The sequence below is a fragment of the Apteryx mantelli genome, chromosome 1 (genome assembly GCF_036417845.1).
Source record: "Apteryx mantelli isolate bAptMan1 chromosome 1, bAptMan1.hap1, whole genome shotgun sequence".
Taxonomy (NCBI): domain Eukaryota; kingdom Metazoa; phylum Chordata; class Aves; order Apterygiformes; family Apterygidae; genus Apteryx; species Apteryx mantelli.
The window spans coordinates 214,074,462-214,091,382 of record NC_089978.1 but is presented as its reverse complement, the minus strand read 5'-3'; the positions used below and the strand labels follow the sequence as shown (position 1 = coordinate 214,091,382).

General features: G+C 40.6%; 1 protein-coding gene across 1 annotated transcript in view; it reads right to left on the bottom strand.

The window, feature by feature from the left end:
- The window catches only part of GRM3 (glutamate metabotropic receptor 3), a 108,025-nt gene extending 91,789 nt beyond the window's left edge, over positions 1-16,236 (bottom strand). The window contains 2 exon segments of the mRNA XM_067289980.1: positions 15,358-15,478; positions 16,157-16,236. Coding sequence (XP_067146081.1) covers positions 15,358-15,478; positions 16,157-16,236 — 201 coding nt within the window.
- Between the last annotated feature and the right edge of the window lie 685 nt (positions 16,237-16,921).

Genomic DNA, 16,921 nt, shown 5'->3' with positions numbered 1-16,921 from the left:
TAAGGTTCTCTGGTGCTATGACTCAGAAAGGAAGGACTATCCTGCTGATGAGATTGTGCCAAAAAACAGAAAGCAGTACTTTCTTTTAGAATACTTTTATTCCTGGTAACACACAACTCTAATTGCACAAGCTGTCTAAAATATGTCTTGGTCTCAGTTTCTAATTCTTATATTAACACACATTATAGACATCCCTGACTCAAAAAAAAAGAAAAAAAAAAATCTTAGGGCCCTTTTTGTTCAACAAGCATTACTTTGAGTCTTTCCAGTATCCAGCAGCAAGGAATGTTTCATGGCTTGACGGGCAGTTCACCAGACTGAGATGTAGGCCAGTTTCAGAAAACTAGGGAAATAATAGCCAGACTGGCCTGAGACTCAGTTTTCCAGATCACATCAACAATCTCAAGCCCATCACAAGTGTAGCCCAGCCAGACTGTGAGCAAAGCTTCATCAAGTTCAGAAGGTGAGAAATTACTTGGGAAGCAAGGAGATCTTTTGCTGCAGTCATTAGCTAAAGAAGCAATGAACTTAAACTGCAAAAGGAAACATTTAGGCTAGATAGTAGGGAAAACTTTCTAACCATGAAGGTAAGGTAGCTTTGGGACATGCTCTCTGGGAAAGGTATGGGATCTCCACCATCAGAAGTCTTCAAGAAAAGATTAATCAAACTTTTGTCAAAAATGACGGGATAATGATGACTCTGCCTTGGGACAGGAGATGGACTGAATGACCTCCTCTTGTCTCTTCCGGCCCTATTTACGTTGCACAAACTCCATACAGTCCATATTTGCGAGCTGTCTCTGTTTTTGGACCTCAGTGTAGCTACACTGATTTGCACCAGTGAGGGACTGGGGTAACATGTATGTGACTCAGGTTCACATGTCATCAACTCCTCATCAGTTTCTCTGTGGTGATGACCAAGCGGTCAGGGAGCAGTATCTAGCCTCAGTTAAACAGGCCTGTGAACATACCCTGATGGAAATATTTTACTGCAATGCAAGGATTTTGCTGCAACATCCTCTTTACTACTTGAGTAAGTGTTTGGAAAGCAAGTAGACTGATATTTGAAAACCCCAAACTGCAGATCTTATTGATCTCTTCAAACTATTAAATGTTTGAACAGGCAGTACACCTAACAAATTGAAGCGCATTGCCAGTTGGTGTAAAGTGGCGGATCTCTGCTGACTTTGTTGCTAATTTATAATGGTCTAGGACTTGCCCCAGTGAATCCTGAATTAAATTTTTATCTATTTGTGAACTATTTATGCTGCATAACAAATCAATACTTTTTTATTGTTCATCAGATTTGGGATGAATAAAAGGAATATTTCAGTATTCTCCAGGGCCAATACATAGGGGCCTTAAATGATGAAAGATACTGTGGTTTGTGAATGGAAGAAAAATTCCAGGGTAGGAAAGAAAGAGTGTAATTTACTTAAATATCTATGACATGAATAATATATTTTCACAAACTGATGACAAAACATAATGCCCTTTTAGAAGATGACATATAATTCCTTATCTCTCTCTAAGAAAAAGTTATTAATTTTGAAAAATCTTCTCTTTCTGAATTTCTTTGCATTTTGTATGAGCCATATAACCTCCAAGGAGTTATTTGAATTTCAATACTGTCTCATACTTTTATTAAAATATACTCTAACCCTGCTTCAGTAATTAACATGAAGATAGGACCCTTGTTTCTAACAACTGAAATCTCTCAGTAATTTCAGATTTTGTTTAAGTATACTTTTGATTAAATAATTACTGGGTAACAGTATGAACAATTTGTCCATGATACAAAACATCACAAATTCCTTACTTATATTTCTGTAGTTTCTGCTTTTGCCAATGTATTTTATGAGTATTTATTACAAATGACACCTTGAGTTGATAATATAAAATACTTACTAGTTTCATAATCATCTCTGCAGTGCAGAAAGCATTAGACTTACAGTAGTTCTGCATTGACGACGTCAATAGATTTACTGCATTCATTTCCTTATGCAAATATTCCAAAAGCATACATTACTTTAGAACCTTATATAGTGTATTGCCTACACAAGAGGATACCGAAGCATATGAAAGTGCAGGGTAGAGTTAAAAATTAACAGTTTAAGTCTTGTTGTTCCTTCCTCTGTTGTCCTAATATCAGGGCTCATTTAACATTGGATTCTGTAGGCACATACACTTCTGCAGAGCTCTTACAGTAAGAAGGGGGACTGCTAATGATCTTAACATGACAGGCTAGATTGCAGTGTGTACTGAAGACAGTGTAGCATGTTGCTGCCCCTAGAGTAGAACAGGGACTGAACAGGCATCCTTAATGAGTCTACGTGTAAATTAAGCAGAAATTTATCCTGCCTTCTCTCTCTATGCATGCATGCATGCTCTGCCTCTGCCTCTGCACGGCAGAGCTTACTTCTCCCTTGCCCACAAGACAACCTTGTTTGCTCCTGAAATGTGTCCTTGTCCATCTTTTTCTTGCTTCCCTAAGAGAAGCATGGTGCTCTGCTTTTGCCACCTCTGCTCTGCCACCCAAGGTGGGTAGTGGAAGCTCTGCTTTGCTAGTAGATGCCTAGCTGTCTCCCAGGGAAGTAAATGCTGGCAATACAGGGAGTTATATTGTAAGATCCCTGGGGTAGAAATCCTGGACTTTGCTCAGATGATCTAGAAAAAGAAAGAGTTGGAAGGGATCCTGAAAGATCTTTCTGATCTTTGCTGTTACCCAGAGCAGGATCAACTTTGGTTATGTCTTATCTGACTCGTGTCTTGTCTTGCCTACTTTTAAACACCTTTGGTGATGAAAACTTTCCAGACTTCCCAGCTATTTATTCTATTGGCTCAGTTTCCTTACCATTACATTTTTTCCCCTTATTCTAGCTTCTGTGTGACAATTGAAGCCTGTTACCTCTCTGTGACAAAGTTTAAGTCCATTTTGCTGCATCTCTCTTTTGTCCTTTCTATTCTCTGGACTCTCTCTCAGTGCTTTATATTTTCTTCTTAAAATATAATGCTCAGAACTGAACACCATACTCCAAATATGGCCCTACCAATGCTGAGTAGGTGGTAATGTTTACACACCGTATCTTGCAGACAATATTTATGTTTATTCATCCCAATATGAAGTTTAGCTTTTTCACAGCAAGGTGATACCATGCTGTTGAGTCATGCTCTGCTTCTGTAGCCTTAGTTCCATTTCTGCAGTACTGCTACCTGGTCTGCTGCTTATCCTCCCATATTTGTGACATTAACTATGTTAATAATTTTTTAATGAACTTACTTTTCTCCACAGATTATCTTGGGAACCAGAATCTTGTAGTCCTAAAGTGTACCTGATCTGAATAACCATTACTTTCCTGATCTTGGAAGACATGATAATCAAGTTAGGTATCAATAACTCTCTGTTCTCTACTTAGCTGGCAAACAGATAGCCAATTTCATGTCAAAATAATGTAAAAATAATGCAGAGTAATCAGCAATCAATTTTAGAACAATTCCTTTGGGTCAGGTACAATCAACAGCACTTTCATAGAACAATACATGGTATTGTGCATAATGCTGCAGAAGAATTTATCTTAATTAAATATGGAAAGTATCTGGAATCAATAAAGGTGGAGAATGCATTCACATTAATCTTATTGAAGAAGACTTCTGTGTTTAAATTTGGTTTTAAGAAAAGAGTAGTGCAGAGAGTTGCAGTCACATCTTGAGGTCCTTCTGCTAATGCTGTTGTGGGAGTTTTGTTTGAGAAAGGACTATAGGATTCAAGACCTGCATTTAAAGTGAATTTATTAATAAATAAACATAGATGAATTAATACATGCAAAATAAATTTGGCAGAAGTAATAATGTAAATAAATAGAAGAAAAATTAAATGGATTAATGCATATAATCAGTCTTAGGTTGCCTAATGAACAATTAGTCTAATATTTAATCCCCCTCAATCCATTCGTGTCTGTGGTTCTTATTCTCTAAAGATAAACATGGATGATTCCAAATGTGCTTTTGTTTTTGAAACTACTCATGTTAGTATTACATTGTAATCATTGGCACAAAAACTGTCCTATAAGTGGGAATGGACAAAAACTGGAAAAGTTAGAGCATGTATTACCTGGTGCTTTAAAAAAAGGAGTTGCAAAAAGTTTCAGCACTCTAAAATAAGACTGAGGTGACTACTGATGATTAAATAGAGATGGCTTTTTACATGGAAGCTGTTTTTTAAGGCTTTGAGAACAAACTGTTCACCATCCAATCAATGGCATTACAAGGATTAGCTCTGCTGACTATGATCAGACAATGTATTTTAGATGCCTAACTTAATTAGCATGATCTAAGCTTAAGAGACACCTCAACAATCCAGGCAAGTATTCAGGACTGCTAAACATTGAAGCCGTATATCATCAGTGGAGGGAAGGAGCACCAAGCTGCATCCCACTAGTTGCCTGAATGTGTCCCTCTGTGTCCTTGTATCTCAGACTGTAAAAAGTCCTCTCTTATGTGGAAACCAACCTTCTTTTTCACCCAGTTCATCCAAGTAACGCTATTTAGCAGTCCCAGTGTGAGCAGGTTAGCTACAGGGTGGAGGATAGGGGCTACTTTCATCTGAAGTGGTAGCTTGTGCTGTAGTACAGAGTCAGTCCAGTTAAACCTTCAAAGCAGCTGCTTACTTGTTCAATGGGAATTTAAGGCTTGGAAGTTAACAGTCAGGAACTAATGAGATGGACCGAATGTGTTTTAATTTACTGAGATATATTAGAACATCATGTCGATTAGTTTGAAAGCTAGAGGGGAACTTTTTGTTGCAATGTTAAGGTGTTCCATGAAATGCTGCAGAGAATTGAGTGAATGCTTTTTATTTTTCCTTCCTTTTTTTGTGTGCTAATTGCTGAACTCATATGCATGAGCCTACCAGCTGCAAAGTGTTCTCTGAGGAGCCTTTGTGGCAAGTACCTGTGGCTACTCAGTCAGGACCCCTGTAACATTATTTGTGTCCTAGCCAGTCTGAGATATGTCCTATGCTGTCCAGGGAAAAGATTGTCTTAATAACAGAAGATAAATTAAACAAGAGAGGCAGAAAGTGTGCCTAGGGGGCATGAGGTTCTGGACTCTTGCCTAATGCCATGCTCATCAGGCTTAATGTAGATGAACTCTCTGTGAGTTTGCCAGGAGCAAAGTCAAACTTCTCATCCGAGACTTCCTGATGCATTGCTCCATATTTATGATACTGAAAGCATGAGCAGCTTCTGCCTTTTCACAGGCCCATAGATGGAATACCCAAATGATCCCATATCTGTATCCACTGCTAATCTCTACAGCATTCACTGGTATATTTTATGCTTGGTGTTGGCCTGAAGGCTTACCTGTACAAAGGGCTGCAAAGGCATCCCTCCATGATCACTGAACCTCTGCTTGGTTTCTACAGTGCAGAGACTCTGGAAGACTAGAGGTTTCAAGCCTCCAGGGAGCTTGTCTTTGATTTATGGGCAATCGCTGAAGTTAGTTGTTGGCTGAAGTTAGTGATGATGATAGTCACTTCCCATCCATGCTGAACAATGCAGCAGTTAAGCATCCCTTTGTTTAGCAATGACTGAACTAAGAGAAGCCCTAATAGATCTCTGTGGCAAAGATAATGCAAAAGTTGGTTTGAACCGTCTGAGGAATTTTCTTCTGAAATGTGAATGCGGATATGAGGGCTGGCTACTGTTTGGTTGAAGCCATATGCACTTGTGAACTAGAAATGAATGGCCAGCAGCAGTCAAGAAAAAAAAGTAGCAAGCTGGAAGGTGATAGGACAAGCACATTAGTATGGTCCTGAGAGACTTAGAGAGCTCTTTGGACAAAATGCAGGCTGCAGTGAAGCTTGGAGCATACAACAAAGAAATGGCACAAAGGATTTCTTTGAGGAATGTTGTATTTAAGATAAGTGAAGTCAAGTCATTGATGAGTTATACTCATCTATTAGGTACAGGTTCAAATGGGCAACTGAAAAAGGTCCAAAGAAAAACAGCAAGAATAACAAGATTCTAAAAAAAGTGCGCAGCTAAAAGAAAAATAGTTATTTTATTGAGTCAATCGAAGAGAAGACTGAGGGAAACATTACATAAATGAAAGTTAAAAAGCCAAATCCCAACAACTTTGCTACGTAAAAGAGTGGAGTGAAAAGGAAAGTACTAAACTGCTCCTAATTTCTGTGGCAGAGACGACAAGAATAACAGCCTCAGTTGCAAAGAATGGGATTTAGTTAGATTTTAGGAGACCTGCTATCTGTAAGAACAGTAAAGCAATGTCACATGCTGTTTTAGGAGGCTGTGGAATCTCTATTGTTGGAGATTTTAAGGGAAAGGATCAACAAATAATAGGAAAAGTTTAAAGATAGTTTATGTTATCTTTGGATGGGGAGATGAATTAGATGAGGTCCTTACCAACCTTTACCAATGTAATTATCTATGGAACTATAAACGCTGTGTTCAGGAAAACGGAACATTGTGTACAGTCTTTGAAAATGAAAAACTTGCATCAAGAAGGCCTCTTTCTATCCATTTCTATCCTAATGGACACTACACCCTTTCAGGGTAGATTTTAATTGGGACCTTGTGTCCTTGTCAGGAAATCGTAGGGACTAAGAAACTCTATTATTCTCAGAAACCACTCCCTGGACCCGGATTTAAAACATCTAAGTCTAAACGGAGCTATTTGCCTGCTTCATTCTTTGAGACTGGTGAATGTGCACTAGACAAGCAGGTTGAAAGGAATAAGTGGAGTCTTGGCTCCACCTTCTTACCTGCTGACCAAAGTACCAGAGTCAGTGAAATTTTAGGGTGTAGCAATCTCTCTCATGGATAAGTAGGAAACAAGGCATTGCTGGGTCACACCACTTCCTGCTGTTATGTCTGGGTGATGCAATTTACATTTCATCCTTTGCTCAAGACATCCGTGCTTCAAGTCACCTCATAGATCCTACAGCCTGAAGTTATTCCCAGACTAGATTCTGCTTCCCTTCTTCATCCTGAATAATACTACTGGGAAAGTGTTCATCTGAACTTGATCCTGAAGGCATTCATGTTAACATCCACCTTAAGCTTTGTCCTAGATATCTGCTTCTGGGAGAAATCTTGATTAAATTGACTGGTATTAATGAGAAATTTGTAGTCTGTAGAAATCTTGAAAATGATAATAAAACAATAAAAAAGGAAATCAATCTTTCCCTGTTCATCAAAGGTTTCTAATGCTGTTGAAGTGCTCAATCTTTCAAATAGTCTTTCAAATAGTATCTGAAACTGGTAAAATAAAGATAACTTTCCCACATTTTCCTTCTCTGTCTTTCACAAATGGTGGTTCTCTTGACCTTCTTTTCCTGTCTTTGTTTGCTTAGAGGATCAAAGCTTTTGAGTTTATTTCTTTTTCTCCTAACCAGCTTCTGGAGTGTTAAGAGCACCACCAGTATACTGAGTTTACATTACAAACAAGTTAAAATTCCCAGTCTGTCAGAGCTTTTCTCCTAGGATACCAAGAAAAGCAAAGTTCAGCTAAACTGCACAATTAATCTGAGATCACTTCTGAATGAAGAAGAAAAGGTTGTTTTAAGCAGGGCTAATCTCTTCTTGGAGATTTAAAGTCTTCTTCAGCAAAGCAAAATTATTATTCTCTGAAAGTTATCTCCCTTTATTTGTATTCTTGAAACTACCCTGTTAGATCATCTTCCCCTTCCACTCATAAAATCATCTTAATGAATCAACTGTGGGATTAGCCATATGTAAATATAGCCTTATCGACAGCAGCATTGACAAGGAAATGGATGAAAAAGGACACGGACTGTACGTTGTTTTTGCTAGAACAGTAATTTTTTTTGTTCTGCTATGAAGACCCTGAGACAGACAGCTTATTCGTCGGCTCCGAAGAAAACACTCTTCAAGGTAAACGTATACTGTAATAATTGTAGAATGAATAAATGTGTGGTGGCTGATTTGGAGGATTTATGAAACAGACTTCATTGTTGATGTACCACTCCTACATAAATGTTTACTACCTTTTTCTCAACTTTTGAGAGCAAAGAGAGTAACCTGATAACTCAATCTAGGACATGAGTCCCATGTAGGACAGGTGTACATCTCTATAAGAAAACATATTGTCTGTTGATCTCATTGTCTGTTATTGTCAAAGCTCGTCAAAAGCCCTGATGGTTGCAAGGAAGGAAGTGAGCAAACACAGTTAAGAGAGCCCAAGGGATTACATCAAAAACAGTTTAAGGGTAGATTTGACAAGAGTACTTTAGAGCGTTTTAATAGTATTTGGAAAAAAATTACTGAGAAGATTCCTATAAGCTTTCTAAATTTTCTAGTAAAATGTCATTCTCTGGTAGCATTTTGTGGACAAATATATCAAAATGAGGAGAAGCAGGCCCTTATTAATGTCTATACAAACAATGTGCTGTACAGACTAGCAGTGTAAGATATCCTTTTCACACCATTTTTCTAAATTTTAATCTAATATCACCACTGATGCCATGATTTTTCCCCTTTTTACAAAAGAAAAATCTAAAATACTGACAATATATATCTGATAGAAGATAAAATCAAGACCTTTCATCTTTTGTATACTGAAAAATCTGGAATCTTTTAAAATGGAACCAAATCTGTTGTCAGTTGACAGAAGAGATTTCCTTTTGACTGAATGAACTAATGTAAAAATGCCATTCAAAATCAATGACAAAAAGCCAGAAAATCTATGGTTATATTCTCAGCTGGTGAAACTCAACACTCAGATAAACACATAATCTCAATAAAAACTTTGAGGCTTTTTGCAAACTGCCCCTTCTAGGCAAAGCCAATTATATTATAATATAGTATATCAATTTTTAAACATCTGTGTAGATTAAGATAATTTTTGACATTCCTTAGCCTTGTGAGCTGATCCAGTCAATGGCTTTGGATTAATAAGAGTAAAGAGAAAGAGTAAGAATTCCAGAACTGAACCATATATGTTTTACTACACAATATCTTTTTCTTTCTCTCTGCCTCCATCCTTTTATCTATTTGTTTATCTGTCTTCTCTTCTTATGAAAATACATGGGAGCAGTGGGAGAAAAAAAATCATTTCATTTCTCAATCTGATGTGAGTTCTGGAAACATCCCAGGAGTTTGCATCATGATTTTTAAGAGATCTCTCTGTCTATGACATTCTTACAGTAGGATAGCCAATTTCAGCTAAGCATCACTATGTGTTTATCTCACACCTATGGACACATAACATTGTCGCAGCAATATGTTCTCATGCTTTCCTAAGGATTTCTTCATTGGATGATACAATCATTTTGAATGCATTGAATAATAACAATAAAAATATATAATAATTATAAAATAACATAGAAATTGCCTGATAGAAAGCACAGGATCAAGAACAGTTCAGCCAAAGACTTCCTGTGAATGTATACATGTAGAAATATTCACAAAAGCACAGCCACAAGTCTTTTATCAGGAGGACATTTCTCACACAAGCTGGAGCCAATATGGAATTATAAGTAGTCCTAATCACAGCCACATTAGATAATAGAGATGCCAACCATCCAGATGCTGTAAGCAGTATATTCAGACCTTCAAGTGGCCAAGAACTGCGACACACACCCTACACAAGAGAACCAGCGTCAACAAGGTCAAGGAAAGTCTAGGAGTCTCTAAGGCACACATTGGCCTTCTACAGGGCTCCCCTTCTCACCAGAGAGGAGGAGTGTATCTAGCATGCAATATCTCTTCCCACAATATTTCTTCCCACAACAGAGGGCTCGGGTTGCCTGACAGCTCCTGCACCATCACAGTCCTGCTGTTCATTACATAGTGGTGCAGCAAGGAGCTATACTTGAATTGCTCATGGTCTTCACAGAACCCACAGCGGGGGGGGGGGGGAAAAAAACAAACAACCCAGACAAACAGAATATTGTATCATTTCACTTGCCACTGATGAAAAATCATTTAGGGGCAGACTTGAAAAGACCTTAGTGCCCAGAGAGTGAATACCTGATTATTGCAAGAAAGTCTCTAGCAATCCATTCCTTTTGCAAATTAAGCAATTTATTTAGATGTTAAAATGCGGGTTGTAAGATTTTCAAGTCCTTTTGAAATGGTGTCCCATCCTATACTTCACAGACCAGAATAAGAGCCATTGGTTTGACCACACAGAATTCAATGATTATTACAGATCAGGGATGGACCCGATGCTAAATTTGGCGTTGGCCTCTGGTTTAGCTGGAAGAGGTTTCAAGAGTCACACAATGCACACAAGGCAGCCCCTTGTCAGCCACATACCTCATCCAGCCTCTCTGCAGGGCTAATTCCAGGGAAGAGTCCTAGCATTGCCAAATCTCAGAGTCAGTAAATTGCCTGCAGGATTCTCCTTCGCAGACTGCAAGATAATGTCTCAGTCAGCGTAACAACGCACGCTTTTGAGCACCAGGCACCACAAACACAGAGGCCAAGGCTCTGCAGAGCCCTAGATTAGACAGTTTATGGATCAGCTGTTGGGACATTAACCTCCCCAAATGTGGCACTGTAGGCAACACAACATAAGAATTGTCCCTCATTTGAGCGTGGACTCATTTGTGGAGCTTTCCACAGGAATGGAAGCTAACATACAAATCTTATTATATTTCTTGAATGAAGGTACACTTGGTCACTACATACTGCACTCTTTGTTTGTTCTGATTTCCAACAGCAATGTCATCTCCTGGGGAAAGGTTTGTCACAGTTTTCAGGTTCCCTATTTCATTCTTCCCTTTGTCCTCTCCTCAAGCACCCCTCATTTTCTTGAGAGAAGTCCTGTTTCTTCTCACCCTCAAACTCTGCCTGCCTTTCTCAGCATCCCTCATCTCTGGTTGTTTCTTAAGGAGGTACTCCAAGACTAACATTTTTATCCTTCTTTCCATGAACACCTTTCTTTTAACATAGTAATTCTCCTAATATGGTTCTGACCCAGCTATATACTGACTTTGTGGTTGCCCATTGTACTTTTGACTTCCTCCTCCCCCATGTCTGTGCTTTCTTGGTTCTCCTCTGGACTCGGACTATTTCTCCATTAACTTCCTAGGAGACTCCATCACACTGCATCTGCCTCCCTTGTTCTTACTACGCTGCCTCTGAATTCCATCCAGAGCCCATGCCTGACCTCGAATTTCCCCTCCTTCCACCACGGATATGTCATTTTGTTAATGTGTGCTCACCAGTGGTCACTATGGGCTGATATCTTGTAAGACTTCTTTGCACCATAGACTTTCAAATTCTCTTACCTTCCTCCTCTTCACCTAGCTTCTTCATCTTCTCTCTTAACACTTCAAATTACTCTGGAAAAATCAGATTTATGACATTTTCTCTACTAGTTTGCCCTCACCTCCATCTCTGATATTGTTTCCTTCCTCAGTCAATATGCTTGAAGGCAATCCTCTGCCTTGCTAAATTTTGCAGTTACCACTTCTGTAACATGTGCATTATTGCCCTGCTAGCTAGCCCACTTGGCAATTTCTAATCTCATTGATGTGAGTTTCTTCTCCATCATCCTCACCTGCTTTCCAGTCTCTTCCACCCACAATCGACCTACCAGGCCATTTACTTTTCCCTCAGCTTTGATACTCATCTGAGTCTCATTATTGTTTTTACACTCCTTTTGTATCAAGCTGTTTTTTCTTCTCTTTATTTTCCCCAGTTTGTCTCCTGCAGCTCTTTCTATTTTCCTCAAACCCTTTTTTGTCTTCATGAGTCCATTTTTTTCTCCATCCACCTTTCTAATGGAGTGTTTCAGGGTCTCACAACATCCATCAAAAGTCTGCCCAGGTTCCTGTTTCATCCATGAAATGTTCATAATCCTTTCCCTCTTTACACTCCTTGCTTGATACATATTCCATATAGTTTATATAGTATATATAGTGCTTTGGACATACTGGGAAAGTGACTTTCACGGTCAAGGTCATCTGTGCCATAAAGGTCAAGCCACACGCTAGACTTTTAAGACACTTTGAAGGAAGGCTGCCTTGGTAGCTGAGTCTAAGACCATGAGTTTGGATGTGAATAAATTGGGTCTTACCAGTCTTGGAAAAGCTGCTACACTGCTACATAGGTTTTTGATGCAATCTATTGATTTACACCAGGAGCCCATAAGTTTCTATATGAGCAGTACAATTGCAAACTACAGAAACGCTCTTATAGTCTCAGCGTAGCTGTGAACGATAGCATAATAATAGTTCCAACTACATCATTTAATATTTGATAGGACCAATATGAAAATAAAAGCAATATAGTTCTACAGCCTCTTTTGGTGTAATTCAGTATAGCTCTAGTAAATTCTCTTCTCTTTGACTTTAATAGGTTCATAGTGATCTACTCCAGACAAAAATTTGCTGCATTGTTTTAGAAAGACATCTAGAAATGTGACAGTATATTCCTTGCAGTACTTTTGAAATACTGAATATCCCTGAAATAAAATGCTGGAAAATCTTGTAGGGTAATAGTTAAGCCAACAAATTCATTCAGTCACCCACTGGATTCTGGGCTTACCTGTAAAGGTACCAACAGCATTGATCTGTAACAGTTAAAACACTCTAACAATGAACAGTCTGTTGGTCCCAGTGGAAATAACTCTGACAATTGCACTGATGCTGTTCCCAGGCATCATTGTGCCCATGAGAAATTCCTATTTTTTTGTCGTTTTACATCTACTATTAAAATAAACTCATGATTTTCAAGCCAATCCAAATTTCCATAAGACGAAATGTGTCCCAGATTTTTCTGCCAGTTTAGGGGTAGACTATCACAGTGAAAGCTGTCTTTATTAAGTTCATAGCCAGGAACAGGCGCAGAGATTTAGGAAGACTGTACCAGCTAAAGGCTGCAATCTTTCCTTGCCATGAAAGATGCTGGGCATCCTTCCCGCGCCGCTGTGCTCTGGACCGTCCAATGCTGGGTGCAGGGGCAGGGTGGCTGACCAGCCTTCTGTGGAAACCCCTCCACTGCAAATGTAACCCACATGGGGGTTAAACCACAAACTCTGTATTTAGCAGTGATGGTGTGCTGAGTAAGAAGACAATCTTGTCTTTAACGCTTCGACCCAGACTAAGTTTGGATCGCTTAGGAAGAAATGTCTTGTTGAAACCAGCAGTCAATTTTGTATCAATGAGCTGAAAGAAAAGCTAGTCAATATTACACGATCTTCTTCACCAGAGCTTATATAGCTTATCATACTTATATATTTTCTCACACAAACAATCGTACTGTCTGATCCTGGATTGTGTCAAACATCACTGTGTTGTTGCGTGGCATCCTGAGAGTGATAGCAGGCCTAGCGTTTTATTAACCAGAGCAATTCATACGAATGATCAATAACTATTATATGACAAGTTTGAAAAGAAAAGGTGCAGAAATCCTGACAAACATTTTATAGGGCTTGGGAAACAGCTTTCAAAAACTGAACAGAGAATGAAGGCTCTTCCGCAAGATGCTATTGGCAGAGTCAACAAACTCATAGGCAGGATCTTGTGCCCCATAACACTCTGTGTGGCCCTACTGGATTCACTTAGATCAATAAAGAATTTAGTCCACTGTGTTTAAAGGAAAAATTGCAAGTTGACCCCAGTATAGGTGACATTGGAATGAGGTCACTTAGGTGTTGTAGCATTCTATATGGGATTCTGTGAGTTTCACAATAATTTACGCTCCACAGGACACTTCCAGGGGAGCATTGTATTTGCACAAAACATCTGTATAGCTCTTTCTTTAAATGCCAGCACATCTCCTTAAACCTTCTTCGTTTCTAAATTAAGCTCTGTTTACATAATGCAGACCACTGAACTGAATGATACCACTTTTTCTTAGATATTTCTTTTCATTTGGCTATCCAGTCTGATTTACTAATTTGCTTCGTTAAACTTTAAGTATAAGAACATAAGCAGGTCCAGAAAGATACTTTACCCCTGCCTCTTGCTTTAGATTCACTCTTTTAATGAGAAGATTAGAATTTTACTCCTAGACAAGGTGTCAACATTTGCCTTAAAAACTTTACTTGCAGAAGCTAATAAGTAGGTCATCAGACAAGTAACCCAGACAAAGAACAACAGCTATTAAAAAAGCATCTCAGCTCCGGGACAAAATTCTTGGTATAATATACTTCATGCTAATGGTATTTTGTTTATTTTTAAGTTATAGAGCAGTAGAACAATTGGTGGCTTTTCTATTATAAAGTGTTTTTTATTCTTTTACATCTACAGCAGGACTCTGAAAATATTGAGAGCAGCAGTGCATTCCTTTTTAAAATCAACAAACAAAATATCCACAAAAATTAAAACATGATTTTTTTTAGCAGAAGATAAATTAGCTCCCATTGTCCCTCACAGTAATCAGTTTGTTAAGAAGGAGTACATGGGCTGTTATAAAGAATGAATAGAAGCATTACAAGAGTACAGTTTTTCTGTTACCCTAACTGTGAATAAAATACCTTAATGTGTAATTTTTCCCGAATGTAACCAGGGAAGTAACATTTTCTTGCAACAATTGCATTCAACAACATAAACAACAGCGGAAAAAGTCATAACTATTAAAACGTATTTGAAGAAAATGAGAAACAAAGTATAGTCATTTTCCTAAAATAAACATTTAATCAGGTGGGTTATGCATTTTTCAAATTGTTTTCATGCATATTTAATCAACCTGAGACATATACTTATGCGAGCTGAAATAGGTACCAGTCTGTGTCCCAGGCTGTTCTGTTTCACAGTCTCCTGATGGAGATTTTTTTTTAACTTGAATTAATTATTTTAAAAATGCTCTAAAATCATCTTCAGCAGGTGGCATGAACTGAGAAAAAGCCAAAGAACTCAGAAACTAGCAACAAATCCTTAGCTCAGTTCAATGCAGTGTCAATGAGATGCCAAATTTTCAAGAATTGCTTGTTTTTTATCAAGATTGCTGAACTGTAGGGGTGGATGTGTGTGCAAATTGATGCACTGAAGCACTATGATAACTTAGGGGAAAAAGTCTCCCAAATCTATTCCCCCCTAAACACTACCTACACACATGCATAAAGATGCACTTTCTTACACCCACATGTGTTGCTCGGCAGATATATGTGCCTGACATACAAGGAGATTAAAGATATGTACCCACACACCTCTAGGTCTAGAGACAGTTAGATAAACACCATCTAGGAATAAACACGCACTCCTATAAATCTACACGTATACACACCTATATGCACCCAAGTACACATGGGCATAGGTATACACACACATGCACACACACAGAGCGACACAGGAACGTATGCCAGATGCGTGCACAGGCACATACAGCTCTAGAAGCACACTCCCGTAGCTGGATGCATACTCACATGGATAAGTAGATACACAAGCAAATGTGAGGGAGAGTTTATATTGACTCTATCATCCCTGCTAATATCTCCTTCCCTTTTGAAGTCTTCCAATTTTAGGATCCTGGGATCAGCCAGGTCCCTGTGCGGGAGATTCCTCAGGAGGAGCAAAGCCCTTACAGGGTTTCTAAGGTTTCCCCCCCTCTCCCCCCTCTCTCCCAGCAGCAGATCCAGGGAGAAGAGCTGGGTACCGAGCATTGGTCTCCTGGCTGCTCCCTCGGTACTTTGTACCCCGGCTTAATGAAGGGTAGAGAACAGCACGCTCCACATCTCCTCCCCTCACCCCCAGAGTCTGCCTCTGCAGGAGCTGGAACCTCTGGGCAACATCTGGACACAGCTGCCTTGCCCTCGGCAAGCCAGCCCCTTGCACTGCCTCCCCCTCTCCAGCTGCGGAGCAGCAGGGTCCCCCTGCACCCTACCTGCCCTTGCTGACCTCCACCACCTTCCCCTGGCTCCTGGCTGAGAAATTGCGTCTCCCACCAGCTCCCCTCTTTGCAAACCGCCTCCCTAAACTTTTTCCCTGGCTACACAGCCTGCAGCCCCTTGGGCAGCGGCAGCCTCTTGTCTGGCAGGATGCGGGATGCAGGGATTGGGATGCAAGGACTGAGATGTGGGTGTGGGATGCAGCGATCTGGGATGCAGGGACTGGGATGCAGAGACTCAGGATGCAGGGACCCAGGATGCAGGGACTCACACTGCAGGGACTCAGGATGTGGGATGCAGAGAGGGGGGTGCGGGGTGCTGGTGCTCAGCTCCTTACCGTGTGGCGAAGATAAGTCCCGACGAGCCTCTCTGGTTGCTCCTGGGCATCGCGGGCCACCCAACGGGCTTGTTAAACATCCACCGGAGAGTCTTGCCCCCCAAACTTGTGTGAGCCGCTTCCTCTGGGAAGAGTCACGCTCTCTCCCCCCCGCCCTGGACTGGATCCCGATGGAAACTCATCGAGGCCTCCTAAGCGGCTGGGGGTACGACTGGGGAGGGAGGAGGAGGAGAGGGGGGTAACGGGAGGGAGAAGCTGTGGTCACTGACTAATCATCCACTTCTTTCCTCTCTCTCCTGGAGCAGCCGCTTCCCATTCATCTGAGCAACTTTGGCTCTCCTCGGCCAGGCAGCGCTGGGTGCTGCCGCTTCTAACTGGGCTTCCCTTTTGCCTCCTGGCATCTTTCAAGCTCTCCTCTGCTTTCCGGGCTAAGGGGATTGGTGCAAAGCCTTAAATAAGGAGGCGACCTAGAGTTGCAAATAAATAAAGCCTTAAGTAAAGCTCTAACACCTAGAGTGGCAGCGACGAGGAGGGCGAGCCGGCCTTTGCAGGCAGCCTCTCCCCGCGAGCGGGAGCAGCGCGGCGGCCCGCGGGGGCTGGCGGAGGCTTATGCTAGCACTTATGCTCCGATCGCTCTCCCAGCCCTAACTTTGCAGCTGGCTGTCGGGGCTCTGGCCGGGCGCCCCGGGGCCGCGGCGGCCATGGTGCGGGTGCGGGTGCGGTGCGGGTGCGGGTGCGCGGCGCGGCGTCCCCGCCGCTGTTTAA